This window comes from Theropithecus gelada, chromosome 11, assembly GCF_003255815.1.
Source record: "Theropithecus gelada isolate Dixy chromosome 11, Tgel_1.0, whole genome shotgun sequence".
In the NCBI taxonomy this organism is placed as follows: domain Eukaryota; kingdom Metazoa; phylum Chordata; class Mammalia; order Primates; family Cercopithecidae; genus Theropithecus; species Theropithecus gelada.
In genome coordinates, this window is record NC_037679.1 from 9,582,378 (window position 1) to 9,606,714 (window position 24,337).

Genomic DNA, 24,337 nt, shown 5'->3' on the forward strand with positions numbered 1-24,337 from the left:
TGGCCAGATCTCAGCTCACTGCAAGCTCCACCTCCCGGGTTCACGCCATTCTCCTGCCTCAGCCTCCCGAGTAGCTGGGACTACAGGCGCCTGCCACCTCGCCCGGCTAAGTTTTTGTATTTTTAGTAGAGACGGGGTTTCACTGTGTTAGCCAGGATGGTCTCGATCTCCTGACCTCGTGATCCGCCCGTCTCGGCCTCCCAAAGTGCTGGGATTACAGGCTTGAGCCACTGCGCCCGGCCTCCATCTGTATTCTTTACAGGCCAAACAGGAAGGCTGAATGAGGATATGGTTGAAATCATCACTAAGGCATCTTTGAAGTCCTTAGTGATGGCACTAATTCCTCCAGGAATGGGATATTTGTTTTGTTTTTACTGTTTTCCTAAGTAGAGGCACTAGTGGCTCCTATTTGGCCTTTTCCACCATAGTAGCCCCCATTCCACAGGTAAGGGAGCCAGTGTGGGGATTCTGCCATCTGCTGAGTATGTATATTCCAATTATACATTTTGGAACTTGTGAAATAACCACAGGATGAGTGTGTGGGATGACCCACACACTGGGTTCACTGTGAGATGGGCCTGAGCTAAAGCTCTTTTGATTAATGGGTAGACCACAATAACATTTTGGATCTCCTGGAATTAATGTCAGCTCAGAGCCAGTGTCCAGCAGTCCCCCAAAAGGTCTGATTATTTCCTTTTTCCCAATGCACACTCTGATACAAGATCATAGGTCCCCTTGGGGAAGGTCAGGAGAAAAAGTAATAGTATAAAGGTAGGGCCCTTCTTCAAGGAACTTGAAGTCCTGTTCACTCAAGGAGCTCTGAGTCTGTCAACTGGCTCAAGTCTGAGAATTGACTGATGGACTGGGACTCTGTTTTCATGATTCAGATATTTATGTTCATTCAATCTAGGAATTTTCTACTTGTTTAGATTAAGTAAGAATTTAGTAGGCTTCCTATCCATTTCTGGGAACACTATGATCAACTAGTCAATGCCATAGGTCAGTATGAGTCAGACTATTTTGATTGCTGCTTTGATGCTGCTGTCCATTACAGGAATCATATCCACCTTGCCTTTGATGGTTGGGTGCCACCACTGGGTCCCAGTCAGGTTTACAAATTCAGTGACTACAATTCCCACTGTTAAGGTCTGAACTGTAGAGAAGAGTGATCACAGAGCTCTTCAAGGATGCTGGGGCTTCCTTCACTGTATTTTTTTCTCATACTATTGGTGAAAGCCAGCACAGTGGCTCATGTCTATAATCCCAGCATTTTGGGAGGCTGAGGCAGCCACCACACCTGGCTAATTGTTGTATGTTTTGTAGAAGCAGGGTCTCGCCATGTTGCCCAGGTTGGTCTCAAACTCCTTAGCTCAAGCAATCCTCCCACTTTGGACTCCCAAAGTGCTAGGATTACAGCCATGAGCTACCATGCCCTGCCTTTTTTTTTTTTTTTTTTTTTTTTTTTTTTTTTTTGAGATGGAGTCTTGCTCTGTCACCCGGGTTGGAGTGTAGTGGTGCAATTGCGGCTCACTGCAAGCTCCGCCTCCCAGGTTCAAGCAATTTTCCTGCCTCAGCCTCCCAAGTAGCTGGGATTACAGCTACTTGGGAGCTGTAATCACACCTGGCAGATTTTGTACAGCTACTTGGGAGCTGTAACCACACCTAGCAGATTTTTGTATTTTTAGTAGAGATGGGATTTCACCATGTTGGCCAAGCTGGTCTCAAACTCCTGACCTCAGGTGGTCTGATCCACCCTTGTCGGCCTCCCAAAGTGCTGGGATTACAGGCATGAGCCACCACGCCTGGCCTTATTTTATTTTTGTATTTTATTTTTTATTTTTATACATATTTTTTGATACGGAGTCCTGCTCTGTCACCTAGGATGGAGTGTAGTGGTGCGATCTTGGCTCACTGAAACCTCTGCCTCCTGGGTTCAAGCAATCCTCCTGCCTCAGTCTCCCGAGTAGCTGGGACTACAGGCACCCGCCACCATGCCTGGCTAATTTTTGTGTTTTTAGTAGATACAGGGTTTTACCATGTTGGCCAGGCTGGTCTCGAACTCCTGACCTTGTGATCCGCCTGCCTCAGCCTCCCAAAGGGCTGAGATTACAGGCGTGAGCCACCACGCCTGGCCTATTTTATTTTTTTGAGGCAGTCTCACTCTCCAGTCACCTAGGCTGGAGTGCAGTGGCACCATCTTGGCTCACTGCAGCCTCTGTCTCCTAGGCAGATTCTCATGCCTCAGCCTCCCAAGTAGCTGGGATTACAGGCCTGGGCCACTGCACCTGGCCTGGTAGTTTATTTTTAAAATTGAACATTTACTACCTTTAGACTTAGCCATTCCAAGCCTAGGTATTTATTCTGGAGAAATGAAAGCATATATCTATGTAATGCCTTGTACATGAATGTTTCTAGCAGCTTATTTGTAATAACCCCAAACCAGAAACAGCCCATGCCATGCCATGCCATGGAAAAACACTCAACAATAAAACAGAATCAACTATTCATATATGCAAAAGTGTGGATGAATCTCAAAATAATGCTAAGTGAAAGACGTGAGGCAGAAGAAAGTAGATACTGTATGGCTCTACTTAAATAAAATCTAAAATATGCAAATTAATATACAGTGACAGGAGCACATTGGTAGTTAGTTGGGGATTGAAGTGGGAGGCGGGGAACAGCTTGAGGAAGCGGCATGAGGAAACTTTTGGGGGAAATGGGTAAATTCATCATGTTGATGTGGTGAAGGTTTCACAGGATTGTTGTGTTTTTTTGAGATGGAGTCTTGCTCTGTTGCCCAGGCTGCAGTCCTGTGGCACGATCTAGGCTCCCTGCAAGCTCCACCTTCCCGGGTTCACGCCATTCTCCTGCCTCAGCCTCCCGAGTAGCTGGGACTACAGGAGCCCGCCACCACGCACTGCTAATTTTTTGTATTTTTAGTGGAGAGGGGGATTTTCACTGTGTTAGCAGGATGGTCTTGATCTCCTGACCTCGTGATCTGCCCGCCTCGGCCTCCCAGAGTGCTGGGATTACAGGCGTGAGCCACCGCGCCCGGCCGGTTTCACAGGTATTTATGTATATCAGTACTTTTTTTTTTTTTAAGACGGAGTCTCGCTCTGCTCCCAGGCTGGAGAACAATCGCGCGGTCTTGGCTCACTGCAACCTCCGCCTCCTGAGTTCAAGCAATTCTCCTACCTCAGCCTCCCGAGTAGCTGGGACTACAGGCGTCTGCCACCACGCCCGGCTAATTTTGTTTTTGGTAGTTTTAGTAGCGACGGGGTTTCACCATGTTAGCCAAAATGGTCTCGATCTCCTGAGCTCGTAATCCGCCTGCCTCAGCCTCCCAAAATTCTAGGATTACAGGCGTAAGCCACCGCGCCCAGCCTGTATCAATACTTGTATACTTTTTTTTTTTTTTTTTTTTTGAGACAAAGTCTTGCCCTTTCGCCCAGGCTGGAGTGCAGTGGCACAATCTTGGCTCACTGCAAGCTCCACCTCCCGGGTTCACACCATTCTCCTACCTCAGCCTCTGGGACTACAGGCGCCCACCACCATGCCTGGCTAATTTTTTTGTATTTTTTAGTAGAGACGGGGTTTCACTGTGTTATCCAAGATGGTCTCGATCTCCCGACCTCGTGATCCGCCCGCCTCGGTCTCCCAAAGTGCTAGGATTACATCCGTGAGCCACCGCGCCCGGCTCAATACTTGCATGCTTTTAAAATGTACATTTTGGCTGGGCGAGGTGGCTCACCTCTGTAATCCTAGCACTTTGCCACTCGGAGGTGGGCAGATCACCTGAGGTCAGGAGTTCAAGACCAGCCTGGCCAACATGGTAAAACCTTCACCTTCAACATGGTGAAACCCTGTCTCTACTAAAATACAAAACTTAGTCGGGCATGATGGTGAGTGCCTGTAGTCTCAGCTACTCGGGAGGCTGAGGCAGGAGAATTGCTTGAGCATTCGGGACCATGCAGCTCCCAAAGTTGCAGTGAGCTGATGTGGGGTCATTGCACTCCAGCCTGGGCCACAGAGCCAGACTCTTATCTCAAAAACAAAAACAAAAACAAATGTATATTTTAGGCCAGGCATGGTGGCTCAATCCTGTAATCTTAGCACTCTGGGAGGCTGAGGCAGGCAGATTGCTTTAGCTCAGAGTCCAAGACCAGCCTGGGCAATATGATGAACCCCCATTTCTACAAAAAATACAAAAATTAACCGGGCGCGGTGATGTGTGTGCCTGTAGTTTCAGCTACTTGGGAGGCTGAAGTGGGAGGGTGGCTTGAGCCCTGAAGGCAGAAGTTGCATACATTTTATTATATGCTAACTGTACCTCAATAAAGCTGTTAAAATAAAACACTGTTATTGTTGCTAGTTGCCAGAAGTTGGAACAGGAGAGAGTGGAGAGTGTGTGGAGAGTGGGAACTTATCGATATTTAGCACTCTTTTTTTCTGTGAGGCGGAGTCTTGCTCTGTCACCCAGGCTGGAGTGCATTGGCATGATCTCGGCTCACTGCAACCTCCACCTTTCTGGCTCAAGTGATTCTCTTGCCTCAGCCTCCGGAGTAGCTGGGACTACAGGCAGGAGCCACCATACCAAGCTAATCTTTTGTATTTTTAGTAGAGACAGGGTTTCACTATATTGGCCAGGCTGGTCTTGAAATCCTGAGCTCAAGTGATCCGCCTGCCTCTGCCTCCCAAGATGCTAGGATTACAGGCGTGAGCTACCGCACCTGGCCAAGCTCTCTGTGTTTTTTTGTTTTGTTTTGTTTTTTGTTTTTTAAAGAATATATAAAATGGGCCGGGCATGGTGGCTCATACCTGTAATCTCAGCACTTTGGGAATGGGGCGGATCACGAGGTCAGGAGATCAAGACCATCCTGGCTAACATGGTAAAACCCTGTCTCTACTAAAAATACAAAAACAATTAGCCAGGCGTGGTAGCTGGTGCCTGTAGTCCCAGTTACTTGGGAGGCTGAGGCAGGAGAATCGCTTGAACCCAGGAGGTGGAGGTTGTAGTAAGCCGAGATGGTGACATTGCACTCCAGCCTGGGGGACAGAGCAAGACTCGGTCTCAAAGAAAAAAAAAAAAAAAATATATATATATATATATATATATATATATATAAGTTGGGTGGGGTGGTGCAGGCCTGTAATCTCCGCTACTTGGGAGGCCGAGGCAGGAGAATCATTTTAACCTAGGAGATGGAGGTTGCAGTGAGCCGAGATCGCGCCACTGCACTCAGCCTGAACAACAGCATGAGAGTCTGTCTCAGAAAAAACAAAAAAAATCGATCGATCTATCTATCTATCTATCTATCTATCTATCAATCAGTCATCTATCTATCATCTATCTGTCTATGGAGAGAGAGAGACAGGGGTCTCACTATGTTGCCCAGACTGGTCTTGAACTCCAAGGCCCAAGCAATCCTCCTGTCTTGGCCTCCAAATTGCTGGGATTATAGGAGTGAGCCACTGTGCCTGGCTAACACTCCATTTTTTTTTTTTGAGATAGAGTCTCCCTCTGCCCTCCCGAGTAGCTGGGACTGCAAGTGCATACCACCACCTCCTGGCTAATTTTTAAATTTTTTGTAGAGACAGGGTCTTGCTTTGTTGCCTGGGATGGTCTCAAACTCCTGGCCTCAAGTGAGCCTCTCACTATGACCTCCTAAAGTGCTGGGATTACAGGCATGAGCCATTGTGACCACTTTAGCTTTCCTTAAACATAGGAAAGAACTCCCCCTTAATCAATTTCATCAAACATGACTGATTTTTGTTTGTTTGTTTGTTTGTTTTTGAGACAGGGTCTCGCTCTGTCACCCATGCTGAGTGGGGTGCAGTAATGCAAGCATGGTGCTCAGTGCAGTCTCCTGGGTTCAGGGAATCCTCTGGCCTCAGCCTTCCAAGGAGCTGGGACTACAGACTGGAGCCACCATGCCTGGCTAATTTTTTTATTTTTAGTAGACAGGAGGTCTCCTTATGTTGGCCAAGCTGGTCTAGAACTCCTGGACTCAAGAGATCCTCCTGCCTTGGCCTCCCAAAGAGTTGGGATTACAGGCATGAGTCGCTGTGCCTGGCCTAACTTTGTTGTGCTTCAAGAGAATAAAACGCGCCGGGCGCGGTGGCTCAAGCCTGTAATCCCAGCACTTTGGGAGGCCGAGACGGGCGGATCACGAGGTCAGGAGATCGAGACCATCCTGGCTAACACGGTGAAACCCCGTCTCTACTAAAAAATACAAAAAACTAGCCGGGCGAAGTGGCGGGCGCCTGTGGTCCCAGCTACTCGGGAGGCTGAGGCAGGAGAATGGCGTGAACCCGGGAGGCGGAGCTTGCAGTGAGCTGAGATCCGGCCACCGCACTCCAGCCTGGGCGACAGAGCCAGACTCAGTCTCAAAAAAAAAAAAAAAAAAAGAGAATAAAACGCAGCATAACCTTAATTGTTTGGGGGTCTATTCAATTCCTATGTTATTTATTTATTTTTCTAAAAATATAGATTGGGTCTCTCTATATTGATCAGGCTGGTCTCTTAACTCCTGACCTCAAGGGATCCTCCCATCTCAGCCTCCCAAAGTGTTGGGATTGCAGGCATAAGCCACCGCACCCAGCTGACATTATTTAAACACTCTTCTTATTGTCCTTGAATGTCTCCTAATTTCTCCTTGAAGTGTACAGGGAAAATAAAAGAAGCTAGAATTCAAAGCAATCTAAATTCTATCTGGTTAATAGCTGTTTGATAAAACCTCCACAGGGAACAAATGAAAACTTTTTTTTTTTTTGAGACAGAGTTTCGTTCTTGTTGCCCAGACTTGAGTGCAATGGTGCATTCTCAGCTCACCACAACCTCCGCCTCCTGGGTTCAAGTGATTCTCCTACCTCAGCCTCCCGAGCACCTGGGATTACAGGCATGTGCAATCACGCTCAGCTAACTTTTTGTATTTTTAGTAGAGACGGGTTTCTCCATGTTGGTCAGGCTGATCTCGAACTCCCGACCTCAGGCAATCCGCCCACCTTGGCCTTCCAAAGTGCTGGGATTACAGGCATGGGCCACCATGCCTGCCTTGATTTATTTCTTAAATGGCTTTATTAAACCTGATATAAAGATTTAATAAATGGCTTTATTAAACCTGATATAATGTCAAATTGGAGCTTGTTATATCCACAGTCGGTGTCAGGTGAAATTGTCATTTGAAGTGAAAGCAACCCTAAATACAGTCAAATATCATGAAAGTGATTTCTTAAATAAACAAAAATGTACTCGGTCACAGAAAGTTTGAAAAGAAAATTGCAGTTTGTAAACTTCAGATTCACTACCTACCTCTCTTGCTCGATGGAGCTGTGCGCGCTCAATCTTAGCGATGATATCCTTTACTGAGAATGGGATCTCAAGGTTAGGGAGCACCAAAGGACTAAGGACATTTTGGGGCTCTCTTCTCATGATGGTGGAATCCTTGATGTATTTTTCTGATTCGGGGTCATCGTCTATCTCATTTTTCATTTTGAAAAACATTTCGAAGATGTGGGTGATATCCTTTTATTTCTTCTTTTTCACAGAATCTACGAAAATGCTAATAAAGATATCCAGTAGGAAGCTAGGAGAGGTCTTTCCTGCTCCCAGAAGTTGTGGCATACTCTGCTGCTAATTGGTGGCTACCATGATATTCCAGTCCTGTTGATGTCACAATAGACCCATTGTGACATTATCATTGATCAAACATGTGAAGAGTGCTTACTATGTGCAGAGAACTGGTCATTCTATATGCTGCCATGGTAGAAGGGTGAAGGGGGGAAGGAGGGTAGGAAATAATAGACAATAGAAATGCTAAAATAAATAGAAGATATAGCCCTGCTTAAATAACCTTAAAATCTCGATATGTTGGCTGGGCACAGTGGCTCACGCCTGTAATCCCAGCACTTTGGGAGGCCAAGGCAGGCGGATCACCAGAGGTCGGAGTTCGAGACCAGCCTGACCAACATGGAGAAACTCCTGTCTCTACTAAAAAACAAAATACAAAATCAGCCAGGCGAGGTGGCGCATGCCTGTAGTCCCAGCTACTCAGGAGGCTGAGGCAGGAGAATCACTTGAACCTGGGAGGCAGAGGTTGTGGTGAGCCAAGATTGTGTCATTGCACTCCAGCCTGGGCAACAAGAGTGAAACTGTCTCAGAAAAAAAAAAAAAAAAAAATCTAGGTGCGTCAAATATCACTGTAATGGAATAAGGGTTACAACTACTTCCTCAGCTGCCCCTTAACTTTTCCTAGACATGTAGTAACTTGGATGATATCATTTGGATGAAGTAACTTGGATGATATTATTTGGATGAGGATCACACTCTTTGCACTGCTTACTCTTTATACTTTTCTTTTTTTTTTTCGAGACAGAGTCTCACTTTATTACCCAGGCTGGAGTACGGTGTCATGATCTCGGTTCACTGCAACCTCTGCCTCCCAGGTTCAAGAGATTCTTGTGCCTCAGCCTTCCAGATTCTCAGATTCCTCAGCTGGAATTACAGGCACGCGCCACCACACCTGGCTAATTTTTGTTTAATATTTGCTTTAGATATTTTTTTTTTTTTTTTTTTTTTTTTTTGAGACGGAGTCTCGCTCTGTCGCCCAGGCTGGAGTGCAGTGGCCGGATCTCAGCTCACTGCAACCTCCGCCTCCCGGGTTCACGCCATTCTCCGGCCTCAGCCTCCCGAGTAGCTGGGACTACAGACGCCCGCCACCTCGCCCGGCTAGTTTTTTTTTTTTGTATTTCTTAATAGAGACGGGGTTTCACCCTGTTAGCCAGGATGGTCTCGATCTCCTGACCTCGTGATCCGCCCGTCTCGGCCTCCAAAGTGCTGGGATTACAGGCTTGAGCCACCGCGCCCGGCCTGCTTTAGATATTTTTTAAATTAAAAAAAGCATTAGAGAAGGTCAAAGTCCTCTTTGATGTCTCCCAACCCCCGGTTCCTTCCTTCCCCACTGTCCCATTCCAGATGAAATGACAATCATGAATTTTACATATTTGAGTCTACTTTTACATAGTTTTACTACAAGTGTATATATATATTTTTTCTTTCTTTCTTTCTTTTTTTTTTTTTTGAGACAGAGTCTCACTCTATTGTCCAGGCTGGAGTGTAGTAGCGTGATCTCAGCTCACTGCAACCTCTGCCTCCCAGGTTCAAGTGATTCTCCTACCTCAGCCTTCTGTGTAGCTGGGATTACAGGCGTGCGCCACCACACCTGGCTAATTTTTTTTTTTTTTTTTAATGTGAGATGGAGTCTCGCCTGTGGCCCAGGCTGGAGTGCAGTGGCGCAATCTCGGCTCACTGCAAGCTCTGCCTCCTGGGTTCACGCCATTCTCCTGCCTCAGCCTCCTGAGTAGCTGGGACTACAGGTGCCCACCACTATGCTCGGCTAATTTTTTTTGTATTTTTTAGTAGAGATGGGGTTTCACCGTGTTAGTCAGGATGGTCTCGATCTCCTGACCTTGTGATCCGCCCGCCTCGGCCTCCCAAAGTGCTGGGATTACAAGCGTGAGCCACTGTGCCCAGCCTATACCTGGCTAATTTTTTATATTTTTGGTAGAGATGGGGTTTCACTGTGTTGGCCAGGCTGGTCTCAAACTCCTCAAGTGATCCACTCACCTCAGCCTCCCAAAGTTTAGTTGTCAGCTAAACTAATTTTGCATTATTGCTTTCTCTCTCACTTGCATCTTTTATGCAGCATGGAATTCATCAATCAGCAACTAGACATGAAGGCTTTTCTTTGAGACAGAATCTCACTCTGTTGCCCAGGCTGGAGTGCAGTATCACGATCAAGGCTCACTACAAGCTCTGCTTCCCTGGTTCACGCCATTCTCCTGCCTCAGCCTCCCGCATATCTGGGATTACAGGCGCCCGGCTAATTTTTTGTATTTTTAGTAGAGACGGGGTTTCACCGTGTTAGCCAGGCTCGTCTTGATCTCCTGACCTCGTGATCTACCCTCTTCAGCCTCCCAAAGTGCTGGGATTACAGGCGTGAGCCACCACACCCGACCATGAAGGCTTCTTAAAGTCAGTTTTTAAATCCTGCTTCTCTTTCTATTCGACAAGCATTTGTTGAAACACTATGCTGCTTACATTATCCTACACTGAAGAATATATGATAGGGTTCCTGTAAAGAAACTAAAACAAAAAAGAAAAAGCAAAGATTTAAGATAGAATATAATAATCAAGTGCTAATAAGGGACACGAGGAAGAGATCTATAGGAGCAGAGTCTTTGAGAAAACCTTATGGAGAGAGAAGATTGATTGACAAATGGAGGCAATCCAGATAGGGACTACACCTTGAGCCATGGCTTTGGAGGTGAGTGCTAATGAGTTTGCATCTCAGGGGGAAAGTAAGGAGCTTGGTTTAATCACTGAGATAACCTAACAGGAGTTTACCGAGAACCAGATTAGGGTGGGTCTGAAATAACAGCTATCAGCAATTTGGTGGTGGAATTAATGTGGTATCTGAGGAGATTCCATTTGCGGCAAAGCAAGGAAGATTTCATGAGATCAGAATGGCAAAGTCTTGAAATCAAGTTAACAGTGATTTGGTGAAAATGAGACCTTTACTTTAGGAAGATTTTTAAAATAATATAATGGAAAAATCCATTGGAAAAGATCAAGACATGATTATTTCATATTTATTTATTTATTTATTGTTATTATTTTTTAGAGACAGAGTCGCACTCTGTCACCCAGGCTTGAGTGCAGTGCCGTGATCTTGGCTCACTGCAACCTCTGCCTCCTGGGTTCTAGCAATTCTCCTGCTTCAGCCTCCCACGTAGCTGGGACTACAGGCACACACTGCCATGCCTGGCTGATTTTTTGTATTTTACTAGAGATAGGGTTTCACCGTGTTGCCCAGGCTGGTCTCAAACTCCTGACCTAAGGCAATACACCCGCCTCGGCCTCCCAAAGTGCTAGGATTACAGGCATGAGCCACGGCGCCCGGCCAATTTTTATTCATTACCATTATGATTATTATTTTCGAGACAGAGTCTCACTCAGTTGCCCAGGCTGGAGTGCAGTGGCGCAATGTCGGTTCACTGTTATCTCTGCCTCCTGGGTTCAAGCAATTCTGCCTCAGCCTCCGGAGTAGCCGGGATTACAGGTGTGCACCATCACACCCGGCTAATTTTTGTATTTTTAGTAGAGACGGGGTTTTACCATGTTGGCCAGGCTGGTCTTGAACTCCTGACCTCAAGTGATCCGTCAGCCTCAGCCTTCCAAAGTGCTGGGATTGTAGGTGTGAGCCAACCCCTCCCAGCCAATACATGATTATTTCAAAAGATGAGTGTTTGAACTAGGACGTAGAAGTGGGAGTGGTAAGGGAGGGACATATTGCTAAAGATAAGGAATTTGGACCATCTAACAAATATTATAGATAATTTTAAAAATTTGTTTTTATTGTATTTCGTTTGAATTAATGGCAGAATATCAAAGAAGAGACTATACAGATTAAGCGTTGTTACTAGTATATTAAGTGGAGATATGGGTAACTAATTCAAATGAGCCCAGGGCAAAGTTCTTTAAAGGTGTGTCAAAGCGAAACCCAACCTCCTAGAGGGCTCCTTCAACTGTAAAATGGGGATGATAATAATATTATTTATTGCATAGAATTGTTTTAAGATCAATTAACATAAAATGCTCAGTATAGTGCCAAGCACAATGTAAGCATTTAATATACAGTAGCTGCTATTAACGTATTTACTACTATCATAGCTTTTTATAGCTTTTTTTTTTTTTTCTTGTCTACTTTTCTTCTGTGAGCCACCACTTTTCGGCAGGGTTGGACGTTTGTTCAGCACACGTCGCCAAGGTCGGCTTTAAAAATCAAATCTAGATTGTGAACTATGAAAACTGCGGAATTATCAGTGCTGTGTAGCTATCTGACAAGTGATAAAATGTGTCATTAAGATTTTTACACATCCCCGTGCCCCAGAATGGCATCTCCTGCTAATCGTCCCCCCCCGCGACAGATGATAGTACATCCCACACTGTTGCTAGAAAAGATGGTGCAAAAGTTGAGCGCGTCGACGACTCTCTTTTCTGCCGGAAACAATTTTTCCCTAGACCCGGAAGCGGTTGTTGTTTCAAGGGAGGCGGGACTGGGCGGGTCAGGCCGCAGCGGCTGACGGCGGGGGAGGAGCCGGGTCCACTGCCGGGTGGAGGGGCAAGGCGAGTGTGTGTCCTTATCCTAGCAATTGGGGCGCGGGCCTGTGAGCCAGTTGGAGTTGCGGCGGCGGGAACGATTGGGCCGAGCAGAGGACGACATGTTGCTTTTCGTGGAGGTGAGTGGATTTGCTAGTCTCGTCCTGCTCTTAGGAGAGCAGGAGTGTAGAGGCGCCGGCCGGTCCCACTGCCATGTGACTTTCCGGGCCGTACACGCCGCGGAACCGGCAGATAGGCTGACACAGCACCTGGGCCGAGCAGGCCTGCAGCTTCCCTCTGCGCGCTCACAACACTCTAGGAAGCTATGGGAGGTGATGCCCGTAATGGAGAAGAATTGAAGGAGAAGAACGGAGGGCTGGTCTGGTGTGGCGTGAGGTTCAGAGGAGGGGTAAAGTGTCCCATATGGACCTCCTAAAGGAGACAGCATTGGGGGGTTGGGGGGCAGAGTCTGAGAGGAGAGGGTAATCAGGTGGGCGCGTTCCGGGGGCCGAGCGCGGCCTCGCGGGGCCCTCTGGGAGGGAGGCGAGCAACATGTGGGGCCACGGATGGAGGAAGGTGAAATGCGGTAAGTGTTTTGAAAAGAAAATTGAAAAAGTTCTTTGAGCAACCTCCACCAAATTCTGCCCGGGCCCCGTCCCTAGGTCTCTGGAACGTTCTGTGGGTGAAAGCGAGTTACTTTGAATCGAGGAGAAGCCAGTAGGGTTTGGAAGCCTTGAAAGGCACCGCTTTGACCTTTTGTAAAAGTTACTCAAGCAGCAACTGCGTGATGAAGGGTTGGTTCTATGAACCGATTAAAAGCCCTTTACAAGGAGAATTCCAAGAATGAGAGCAACTTATTCCGGGAAAAGCCGGTGTTTGTAATGTTATTTGAACAATGAGATACTTTTATTACTTAAACTAGAACATCTGCTGTTGGCCTGTTTAGTTTTCAAGATAGAGTTGGAGACCTGCCTTACAGAAATACGAAATTTAATTTCCCTTCATTCTGTCCTCTTGTGTGCAGTAAGCGTCAGCTGACTGCCTGGCTAATGCTTTGAGTAGATTCCAGATCATATTGTTCTTACATTGTGAAAACGTCAAACCAGCAAAGCTGCAACTTCGCAACTTGGCGTTTATTAACTATGCCCATAAAAATAATCTTTTCAATGAGGGAAGGAATTTACATTTGTATAATGGGTCTAGGAGCCGGGGCCAGCCTATGGCAGATTTTTTTTTTCCGGGTTGTGGGAAAATTTTTATTTTTTTATTTTTTTATTTTTCGACTTTTTTAAAATTATACTTTAAGTTCTAGGGTACATGTGCACAACGTGCAGGTTTGTTACATATGTATACACGTGCCATGTTGGTGTGCTGCACCCATTAACTCGTCATTTACATTAGGTATATCTCCTAATGCTATCCCTCCCCCCTCCCCCCGTGGGAAAATCTTAATCCATAATGTTCCAGCATAAAGTAAATAAATGATTTTAGGTTTTTTTTTCTGTTTAACTGACATTGTGTCGCCGATAAGCTTGACATCTTTAGTGTTTTAAAAGACTGCTACATTAGAGTATATCTAACATTAATAATAATCATTCATTGAAACATCCGGGGAAATCATGAAAAGATTTAAAATTACTGAACTCATTCTGTTTACTGTTTTCTATCCTCATTGTTGTTTTCCTTAGGCAGAATAAGAAATCAGATAGGATTTTAAGACATTGCCGGCCACTTTGTTTTAGGAATGTTATGCTATGTAAATACCACAGGTTTTAAGTGTGTGTTTTGCTGAGCGGAAGAAAGATTGTGGAGTTTATATTGACGGGAGCTCCACAATATACTTTTGACTTCCAAATTGATTCCTTTGGCTTTATTAAAATGTAAGTTTTAATAACAGCCCCATTTATTGTTTAAATTAGGTCCTCTCCTGTCTCTAAAGCAATACTTAAAATATTCTACAGATGACAAAACCGAGCCCCAGAAGTTAAAGTAACTTTACTTAGTAAAAGTAAAGTAGTGTAACTGGGATTTAGATCCAGGTGTTGCTGATGTCAAATCATGGACGGGATGTTAGCAGTTCAGGCCTGTCCAACTCCCCAGGTTAGACAAATTCTACCATATCTCTGCCAAACTATTATTTAAAAGTTGTATCTCCATTAATCATTTTCTTTGTGAATCACTATGTCGTTCTTCATTTTCTCATATGAGTTTTATTGAAAATTAGCTGTCTTTAAATATTTGGGGCTGAATATGTGGTTTTAAAATCAGTGAAAAACAACATATTGGTCATTTGACGTTTTGTTAACTAGTATTTGATCCCAGTAACCTCATGATAGAGGAATTATTCTCAGTGAGAGAACCAAAGCTCAGAAGTTAGATATCTAAGGTCATTCAAGTGTAAATAATGTGGGGGTTAAAGTCTGAAGTCTGGCTTCTAGAACATAAATTTCTGGCTCCAAAATTATTTTTGCACTTTCCCATAAGTCAAAGGTTCTGAATCTAGGTTTTTGGATAGAATTGAGGAAGTAAGTACCTGAGCTTGTTTGGGGAAAAAAATTTGTTTATTTTCACTAGTTTCTAACCGAAATCTAAATGGAAAAGAAGTGAAAATTCTTTAAATGTTAATGGCAGCAACAGTGTCTGTGACCTTGTCACCAAGACAAATCACTTTTTAACATATATTACAGTTTTTGCAGATATCTTGAAATATTTATGCTCATTACTTGCTATATGTCAAAAATATTGTTATTTAACGTATTGCTATATTAGACATTTTAAAATATTTTGACAACTGCGTTTCAATATAATTAGTTTACTTTGTGATCCTATATATTTTAGAAATTTAAAAAAACTCTGAGAAGGGATCCATAGATTAATTGGACTACTGAAGAGGTCTTTGTCACAAAAGAGGTTAAGAACTGCTTTACTAAACCAAGTTGCTTGTGGATCATCTTTGGCAGGATTAATCTGGGATCCCTGGGTCCTCTGCAGTTGTGTTCAATACCTTTTACTAATGTGTATTTTTCTGGAGAGATTCCAGCTTAACTATCCCACTAGAATCAGTAGAATAGATAATAGCAATATAACAATAATAACAGTAGTAGTACATACTTGTATTGTACTTTGTGTCAGGAACGTTTGATGTTTTTGTATATATAGATATCTGTACATCTTAAGTCTCAATATCTCTATGAGGTGTTAGTATCCCCATTTTAGTGATAAGGAAACTAAGGCAGCCAGGCACAGTGGCTCATGCCTGTAATCCCAGCACTTTGGAAGACTGAGGTGGGCGGCGGATCACCTGAGGTCAGGAGTTTGAGACCAGCCTGGCCAACATGGTGAAACCCCATCTCTACTAAAAATACAAAAATTAGCCAGATGTGGTGGCACACACCTGTAATCCCAGTTACTTGGGAGGCTAAGGTAGGAGAATCGCTTGAACCTGGGAGGCAGAGGTTGCAGTGAGCTGAGATGGTGCCACTGTATTCCAGCCTGGACAACAGAGTGAGACTGTCTCAAAAAAAAGAAACTAAGGCACAGAGAATTTAAACTTGCCTAAGTTTTTACACAGTTAGTGAACATGGAAGCTTGAACTCATCAACCACCTACTTATATTGGAGTAGAATATATTGCAGACAAGGAATCCTATGTAAATAATACTTAGATGCAACTTTTAAAAACCTGGCCTTGGGCCCAATGTGGTGGCACGTGCCTGTAGTCCCAGCTACTCGGGAGGCTGAGGCAGGAGTTTCGGTTGAGTATGGGAGGTGAAAGCTGGAATGAGTTGTGACTCTGCCATGGCATTCCAGGCCAGGTGACAGAGCAAGACCCGCTCTACTGACTTCAGTAGATTATTGGTTTGTTTTATTTTTTTTCCGCTTGAGACTGAGTCTCTCTCTGTCACCCAGGCTAGAGAGTGGCGCAATCTCAGAAACCTCTGTGTCCTGGGATCAAGCAGGTCTTTTTTTTTTTTTTTTTGAGACTGAGTCTTTGTTGCCAGGCTGGAGTGCAGTGGCGTGATCTGGGCTCACTGCAACCTCCACCTCCTGGGTTCAAGCGATCCTCCTGCTTTAGCCTCCCGAGTAGCTGGTACTACAGGCGCGTGCCACCATGCCCAATTAATTTTTGTATTTTTGGTAGAGATAGGGTTTCACCATGTTGGCCAGGATGGTCTCTCTTGACCCCATGATTTGCCTACCTTGGCCTCCCCAAGTGCTGGGATTACAGGCGTGAGCAACCGCGCCTGGCGGGTTCAAGCAGTTCTTCTGCCTCAGCCTCCCTAGTAGCTGGGTCTTCAGGCATGCGCTACCATGCCTGGCTAATTTTTTATTTTTTATTTTTAGTAGACATGAGTTTTGCCATGTTGGCAGGGCTGGTCTCGAACAGCTGACCTCAAGTGATCCGCCCTCCTCGGCCTCCTAGAGTGCTGGGATTACAGGCGTGAGCTACAGCACCCAGCCGATTATTGTTTTTTTGTTGTTTGTTTTTTGTTTTTTTTTAATCATCTCTGTTCTGAAGGAGAAACAATGTCCCTCTCTGGAAAGAGGTAGAAGTTTGGATGATTCATAGTCATCAGACATGACCCTTCTTAAATTCTTTTACAACAAATTTTTTGTAGTTTGAAACTGCATTGTACTACGTTCATCTGAATGCTATCAAGTTACTTAAAACTTTTGAGCCCTAAGGAGGCAGATTGTAGTTAAAATTTTTTTTTTCATTTCTCTCTTAAAGTTTTTTTTAATTTTTAATTTTTTCTTTTTTGAGACAGAGTCTCGTTTGCTGCAGCCTCCGCCTCCCTGGCTTAAGTGATCCTCCCACCTCAGCCTCCAAAGTAGCTGGGACCATAGGCATGTACCACCATGCCTGGCTAATTTTTTTCTTTTTTGGTATTTTTTTGTAGAGACAAGGTTTTATTTTTTTTTATTTTTATTTATTTATTTATTTTTGAGACGGAGTCTCGCTCTGTCACCCAGGCTGGAGTGCAGTGGCCGGATCTCTGCTCACTGCAAGCTCCGCCTCCCGGGTTTACGCCATTCTCCTGGCTCAGCCTCCCGAGTAGCTGGGACTACAGGCGCTCGCCACCTCGCCCGGCTAGTTTTTTGTACTTTTTAGTAGAGACGGGGTTTCACTGTGTTAGCCAGGATGGTCTCGATCTCCTGACCTTGTGATCCGCCCGTCTTGGCCTCCCAAAGTGCTAGGATTACAGGCTTGAGCCACCGCGCCCGGCCGACAAGGTTTTATTTTTTTGCTCAGGCTGAAATTTTTGTTTAAATTAAAAAAATTAAAACTAGAGGCTGGGAAGGGTGGGTATGCAGTGACTACTAAAATTGTGTTTCTGTCTCTGAGTTTTTCCCTGAAAATGAAGACAGTTGTCCCTCAGTATCTGTGGGAAATTGGTTCCAGGATCCTCTTTAGATGCCAAAAACCTTGGATGCTCAAGTCTTACATAAAAAGGCGTAGTATTTGCATATAACCTATGCACATCTTCCTGTATATGTTAAATCATCTCGATTATTTATAATATCTGTTACAATGTAAATGCTTTGTAAATAGTTGCTATATTGTATTATTTATAGAGTGATAAGAAAAAAGTCTCTACATGGTCAGTACAAATGCAACGATTTTTTTTTTTCTGAGTATTTTTGATCTGTGATTGATTTCTCCACTGATGTATATGGAACTCATGGATATGGGGGGCCAACTATACTTATAATTACTTACTTAGGTAGCAGTTAAGTTTCATATGCCCTCGGATGCTTTAATAACTTTTAAATAATTAAAAGTTTTTTAGGTTGGGTAACGTGGCTCATGCCTGTAATCTCAACACTTTGGGAGGCTGAGGTGGGAGGATAGCTTGAGCCCAGTAGTTCAAGACCAGCCTGGGCAACAAAGTGAGACCCCCCCACCCCCAACCTCTACAAACAAATTTAAAAAATTAGCCAGGCCTGGTGGCATGTGTTGTGGTCCCAGCTACACTTGAGATGGGAGGATCACTTGAGCCAGGAGATCAAGGCCACAGTGAGCCATGTTAGTGCCACTGCACTCCAACCTGGGTGACAGAGGGAGATGCTGTCTCAGAAATTTTTTAAAATTATTATTTAATTTTATTTTTTTAGAGACAGGGTCTCACTGTGTTGTCCAGGCTGGAGTATAGTGGCTATTCACAGGTATAGTCATGGCATACCATAGCCTCAAATTCCTGGGCTCAAGCAATCTGGTTTCAGCCTCCTGAGTAGCTGGGACTACAGGCTCATGCCACCAGTTAAAAGTATTTTTAGTTGTGAAATACATATAACATAAAAAGTATCATTTAACAGGTTGTTGGTTTTTTTTTGTTTGTTTTTGTTTTTTTGAGAGGGAGTCTTGCTGTGTTGCCCCAGGCTGGAGTGCAGTTGCACGATTTTGACTCACTGCAATGTCTGCCTCCTGGGTTCAAATGATTCTCTCACTTCAGCCTCCCCAGTAGCTGGGACTACGGACGTGCACCACCATACCGGCTAATTTTTGTATTTTTAGTAGAGACAAGGTTTTGCCATGTTGGCCAGGCTGGTCTCAAACTCCTAGTTGATCCACCCGTGTCAGCCTCCCAAAGTGCTGGGATTACAGGCTTGAGCCACCGCGCCCGGCCCATCTTAACAGTTTTTTTGTTTGTTTTTTGAGACAGAGTCTTGCTGTGTTGCCCAGACTGGAGTGCAGTGGCATGATCTCGGCTCATTGCAACCTCCGCCTCCTTGATTCAAGCGATTCTTCTGCCTCAGCCTCCGGAGTAGCTGAGACTACAGGAGCATACCACCATGCCCAGCTATTTTTTGTATTTTTAGTAGAGAAGGAGTTCCACTATATTGGCCAGGCTGGTCTCAAACTCCTGACCTTGTGATGTACCCTCCTTGGCTTCCCAAAGTACTGGGATTGCAGGCGTGAGCCACTGCGTCTGGCCAAAGCTTTGTTTTCTTTAATGTTTAATATTTGAGGTATAGGTTTCCAATTTTTAAAACATTGTAAATGTTCTGTATTATAAACCGTGATTTTCTGTAATGGTTTTAGAATCTTGAGTTCAAATGTATGACCTGAGGCAGGTGACATAGCTTCTCTGAACCTCAAGTTCTTATGTATAATTTGAGAATACTGATGTCTTCTGATAGTTAGGTTGTGTTAACTTCTGATAGTTACGTTGTGTTAAATCATACTATGATTTAATCCTCAAAACCAACTATATTGTGATATAAATTATCGGTGGCTTCCAAACACCTCCAAAATTTGTGCTTTATATAGTAAATATTTTTGGAGAGCTTATTGAACGACATGATAGTAGCACTGATGATTGCAAAAATTACTGTGAGATAGCACTAATTTAAGAGAAGTATAACTTCTAAGTTTTTGTCTCAGCCTTGTTACTAACTTACTCTGATTTAGGGCAAGCCAAACAATTTAATTATTTAAAGTTTTTTTTATAGTTGGAGAGTATACTTTTGGTTGGGCAAATATAAGTTTTAAAAGAGGAATGAAGATGGCAGTATGTAAAAATACACATTTACATGCAGGATTTAAAGGAATACAGCTGGGTGGGCTGGCTCGCACCTGTAATCCCAGAACTTTGGGAGGCCAACGCAAGTGGATCACTTGAGGCCAGGAGTTTGAGACCAGCCTGGCCAACATGGCGAAACCCCATGTCTACTAAAAGTACAAAAATTATCTGGGCATGTGTCTGTAGTCCTAGGTACTCAGGAGGCTGAGGCACACCCTGAAGCAGAGGTTACAGTGAGCCGAGATCATGTCACTGCACTCCAGCCTGGGTGACAGTGAGACTGTCTCAAAAAAATGAAAATTAAAGGAATACAAATGTTAAAATGCAAATAGGTACTTTACATTTACTCTTTTGAAAAAAATTCTAATGTAAAAGTGTAAGTAAATGTAAGAATAAGAAACATCTAAATATGTACTCATCTTTCCTGTCTTACCTGTGTCCTTGTCCCACCACTTGAACCAATCTTTGGTTCACAGAATATGTCTACGGTTTTTAAATGACGGGCTCTAAACCAAAGAAAGAAGAGTACTTTAGATGAATATTATTAGGGGTAGGATGTGAAATGCATTCATAAATGCCAGACTCCAGGGGTGAGTTAAGTTCTATTGGGTTTGTATGTTACTGAGAGAAGAGAAAAGGATTTTCTGCCTTTTTTTTTTTTTTTTAGATGGAGTTTCTCTCTTGTTGCCCAGGCTGGAGTGCAATAGCTCACCACAAACTCTGCCTCCCGGGTTCAAGCGATTCTCCTGCCTCAGCCTTCCTGAGCTTTCCTGAGTAGATGGGCATTACAGGCATGTGCCACCATGCCTGGCTAATTTTGTATTTTTAGTGGAAATGGGGATTCTCCGTGTTGGTCAGGCTGGTCTTGAAGTCCCGACCTCAGGTGATCCGCCCTCCTCAACGGCCTTCCAAAGTGCTGGGATTACAGGCGTGAGCCACCGCACCTGGCGAGAAAAGGATTTTCTGGTCAGGGTAGAAAAGTCTGCAGTAATGCAGGGTTTGTGTAACAAATAGTTCGATAGTGTTTCATACTACTAACTAGCAGGTAAGATGATCTTACTGGCCATTTTGCCCTGGAAGGTCACAGCATATGCCTATTTTCTGGGATGGATGTTTTACCTTTTTTCCTTCTCAAAAGTATTCTGGTTTGTATAATAACTTGTATATTTTCAGAAGAGATTAGAGGTTTACTGTGTGCTCATTGGCAAGATTTTCCTTCTATACTAATAAAGTAATATAACGCACGTAAGTGGGTACTGAAATATTTGTTATATTGGGTATGGCAGGCTGGGCGGGGTGGCTTATACCTGTAATCCCAGCACTTTGGGAGGCTGAGGTGGAAGGATAGCTTGAGTCCAGGAGTTCAAGACCAGTCTGGGCAACATAGTGACATCCCATGTCTTAAAAATTTTAAAAAAATATATATTGGCTGTGGGAAATGTAAATTTATAGGGCAGAAAGTTGCAGTTGAGCATGATAATGAAAATAGGATTATTTTTGCCTTTTGAGTTGGAGGAAGAAAAAAAATAGTAGGGCAGTGACTGAGTAAAATTAAGATACATTTATATACAAGATTGCATAAAAGATTTTTTTTATTTTTCTTTGACCAGCAGGCAAGAAGAAAACAATGTCTAGAAACATGGACTCTGGGACCAGCCTGCCTGGGTCTAAATCTCTGCTGAGACTGAGCCACTTTTTGTTTACCTTCCTTCCTTCTGTTTCCTTGAGAATGGCCAGGAGGTGGAGGTTGCAGTGAGCCGACATTGTGCGCTGCACTCCCGCCTGGACGACATAGCAAGACTCTGTCTCAAAAAAGAAAAAAAAAAACAAAGAAAAAATAATAATAATTATTATTTTTTGAGATGGCGTTTCGCTCTTGTTGCCCAGGCTGGAGTGTAATGGCGTGATCTCGGCTCACCACAACCTCCGCCTCCCAGGTTCAAGCGATTCTCTTGCCTCAGCCTCCCGAGTAGCTGGGATTACAGATATGCACCACCACACCTGGCTAATTTTGTATTTTTAGTAGAGACGGGGTTTCTCCACGTTGGTCAGGCTGGTCTCGAATTCCTGACCTCAGGTCATCTGCCTACCTCAGCCTCCCAAACTGCTGGGATTACAGGTGTAAGCCACCATGCCCAGCAAAGAAAAAAAAAAAGAACTATTTTGATATTTAATATTGATGTTTGAGGTTGAGGTATATTTAAGTTCGTTTGTGTAGTTAGCCATTAGCTTTATCAGCTGACTAATTGAAGTCATGGCTCAGTATTTTCAGGATTAAATAGTAAATGTTAGGTACCTTTTTGTTGTGTTTTGTTTTTTGTTTTTTTTGAGATGGAGTCTCGCTGTGTCGCCCAGGCTGGAGTGCAGTGGCGTGATCTCCGCTCACTGCAAGCTCCGCCGCCTCCCGGGTTAACGCCATTCTCCTGCCTCAGCCTCCCTAGAAGCTGGGACTACAGGCGCCCGCTACCACGCCTGGGTAATTTTTTTGTATTTTCAGTAGAGATGGGGTTTCACCGTGCTCTCCAGGATGGTCTCAATCTCCTGACCTCGTGATCCGCCCGCCTCAGCCTCCCAAAGTGCTGGGATTACAGGCGTGAACCACCGCGCCCGGCCGGTACCTTTTTTAAATGGAGACAGGGTCTTGCTCTGATGGCTAGGCTGGTTTCGAACTCCTGGCCTCAAACAATCCTCCCATTTTGGCCTCCCAAAGTGCTGGGATTACAGGTGTGAGCCACAACACCCAGTCTGTTAGACATCTATTAATAGATAATTCTTTATCTTTTTTTTTTTTTTTTTTGAGACAGCCTCACTCTGTCGCCCAGGCTGGAGTGCAGTGGTGCAATCTCGGCTCACTGTATCCTCCCCCTCCTGGGTTCACACCATTCTCCTGCCTCAGCCTCCCAAGTAGCTGGGATTACAGGCGCCCACCACCACACCTGGTTATTTTTTGTAATTTTAGTAGAGACGGGGGTTTCACCGTGTTAGCCAGGATGGTCTTGATCTCCTGACCTTGTGATCCACCTGCCTCAGCCTCCCAGAGTGCTGGGATTACAGGGGTGAGCCACTGTACCTGTCCTAGAATTCTTAATCTTTAATGAAAGGATTCATTAATCTCATGCTGAATTTTCTAGGGAGAAATTTGTAACTTTGATTATATTTCAGAGCAATTTGTGACCCCCAAAAGTTTAAGTGTCACTAACCTATGGTGGCATCAGCTGCTTTTGATGAATGACAGATGCCGTCTGATTGAGATAGTGGGAATTTTAGGATATAAATCCTGTCTTTTCCGCTGGTACTAGAGTACCAGTAATAATACTGATGATAATATTGATGAATAAACTTCAGATTTTCTTTCACAATAGAGGGCAAGTGAATTCTGATTTTTGACAACTTGGAGAGGTTGGTGGAAACAACTTAGGGTGATCCAGTTTCCTTGCTGTTCAAAGTGTTATCTGTAGATAGCAGCAAGCTCCTTTAACCCAGGGGTTTGTTAGAGTAAGAACTCTGGTTTGTTACAGTAGAAACTCTACCCCTGAATTACTGAATCAGTCTGCATTTTATCAGAATCCCTAGTTGATTCTTTTTTTTTTTTTTTTTGAAGGTAGTGACTTGTTCTGTCCTTCAGGCTGAAGTGCAGTGGCACGATCTTGGCTCACTGCAACCTCTGCCTCCCGGGTTCAAGTGATTCTCCTCTGCCTCCTGAGTAGCTGGGATTACAGGCACCTACCACCACACCTGGCTAATTTTTGTATTTTTAAAAATTTTTATTTATTTTTTGAGATGGATTTTTGCTCTGCTGCCTAGGCTGGAGTGCAGTGGCACAATCTCAACTCACTGCAACTCCTTCTTCCCGTGTTCAAGTGATTTTCGTGCCTCCTGAGTAGCTGTGATTACAGATGTGCACCACCAACCCCATCTAGTAGAGATGGGGTTTCACCATGTTGGCCTGGCTGGTCTTGAACTCCTAAACTCCGGTGATTCGCCTGCCTCAGCCTCCCAGAGTGCTGGGATTACAGATGTAAACCACTGAGCCCAGCCTGGGAACCCTAGTTGTCATCCGGTGGCTGTTTTCTATATTCATTTCTTTCTTTTCTTTTTAATTTTTGAGACGGAGTCTCACTCTGTTGCCCAAGCTGGAGTGCAGTGGCGTGATCTTGGCTCACTGCAGCCTCTGCTCCCCAGTGATTCAAGTGATTCTCCTGCCTCAGTGTCCCAAGTAGCTGGGGCTACAGGCGCATGCCACCATGCCCACCTAATTATTATATTTTTAGTAGAGACGGGGTTTCACCATGTTGGCCAGACTGGTCTTGAACTCCTGACCTCAGGTGATCCACCCACCTTGGCCTCCCAAAGTGCTGGGATTACAGGCGTGAGCTACCCTGCCCAGCCCCTAGACTCCTTAGGATTAAATCCTGGTTTTTTCTTAATAGCTATGTAACTTTGGGCAGATTACTTTACCTTGAAGTAAAGTAACTTTTTCCTTATCTGTAAAATGTGGATGATAATAGGCCTTAACTGAAATTGTTATGAAGATGAATTAAATGTTCCATAAATGTTATTACTATTCTCTGAATGAGTGAAGAATTCCCACTTTAATTTTCATTTTTACTTTTTGTAAAATAGCCCTAAGCATTTTCTGGTAGGATTCTGAA

General features: G+C 44.2%; 2 protein-coding genes across 27 annotated transcripts in view; one reads left to right on the plus strand and one right to left on the minus strand.

Moving 5' to 3' along the window:
* FAM186A (family with sequence similarity 186 member A) overlaps positions 1-7,642 on the minus strand; it is a 72,746-nt gene extending 65,104 nt beyond the window's left edge. The window contains exon 1 of the mRNA XM_025402999.1: positions 7,313-7,642. Coding sequence (XP_025258784.1) covers positions 7,313-7,504 — 192 coding nt within the window. The 5' untranslated portion in view covers positions 7,505-7,642. The remainder of the gene's footprint in view (positions 1-7,312) is intronic.
* Positions 7,643-12,080: 4,438 nt separating this feature from the next.
* The window catches only part of LARP4 (La ribonucleoprotein domain family member 4), an 84,355-nt gene continuing 72,098 nt past the window's right edge, over positions 12,081-24,337 (plus strand). For 19 of the 26 annotated variants that reach the window (XM_025401772.1, XM_025401782.1, XM_025401787.1 and 16 more), the window contains exon 1: positions 12,081-12,300. Coding sequence is in view for 15 of the 26 variants with exons in the window: in XM_025401765.1 (XP_025257550.1) it covers positions 12,283-12,300 (18 nt within the window). In the remaining 11 variants the exon portion in view is untranslated. Of the gene's footprint in view, positions 12,301-12,384; positions 12,493-12,674; positions 12,747-14,121; positions 14,261-15,665; positions 15,673-24,337 lie in introns of those variants that run through there. The other 7 variants (XM_025401774.1, XM_025401783.1, XM_025401777.1 and 4 more) reach the window with 5 other exon arrangements.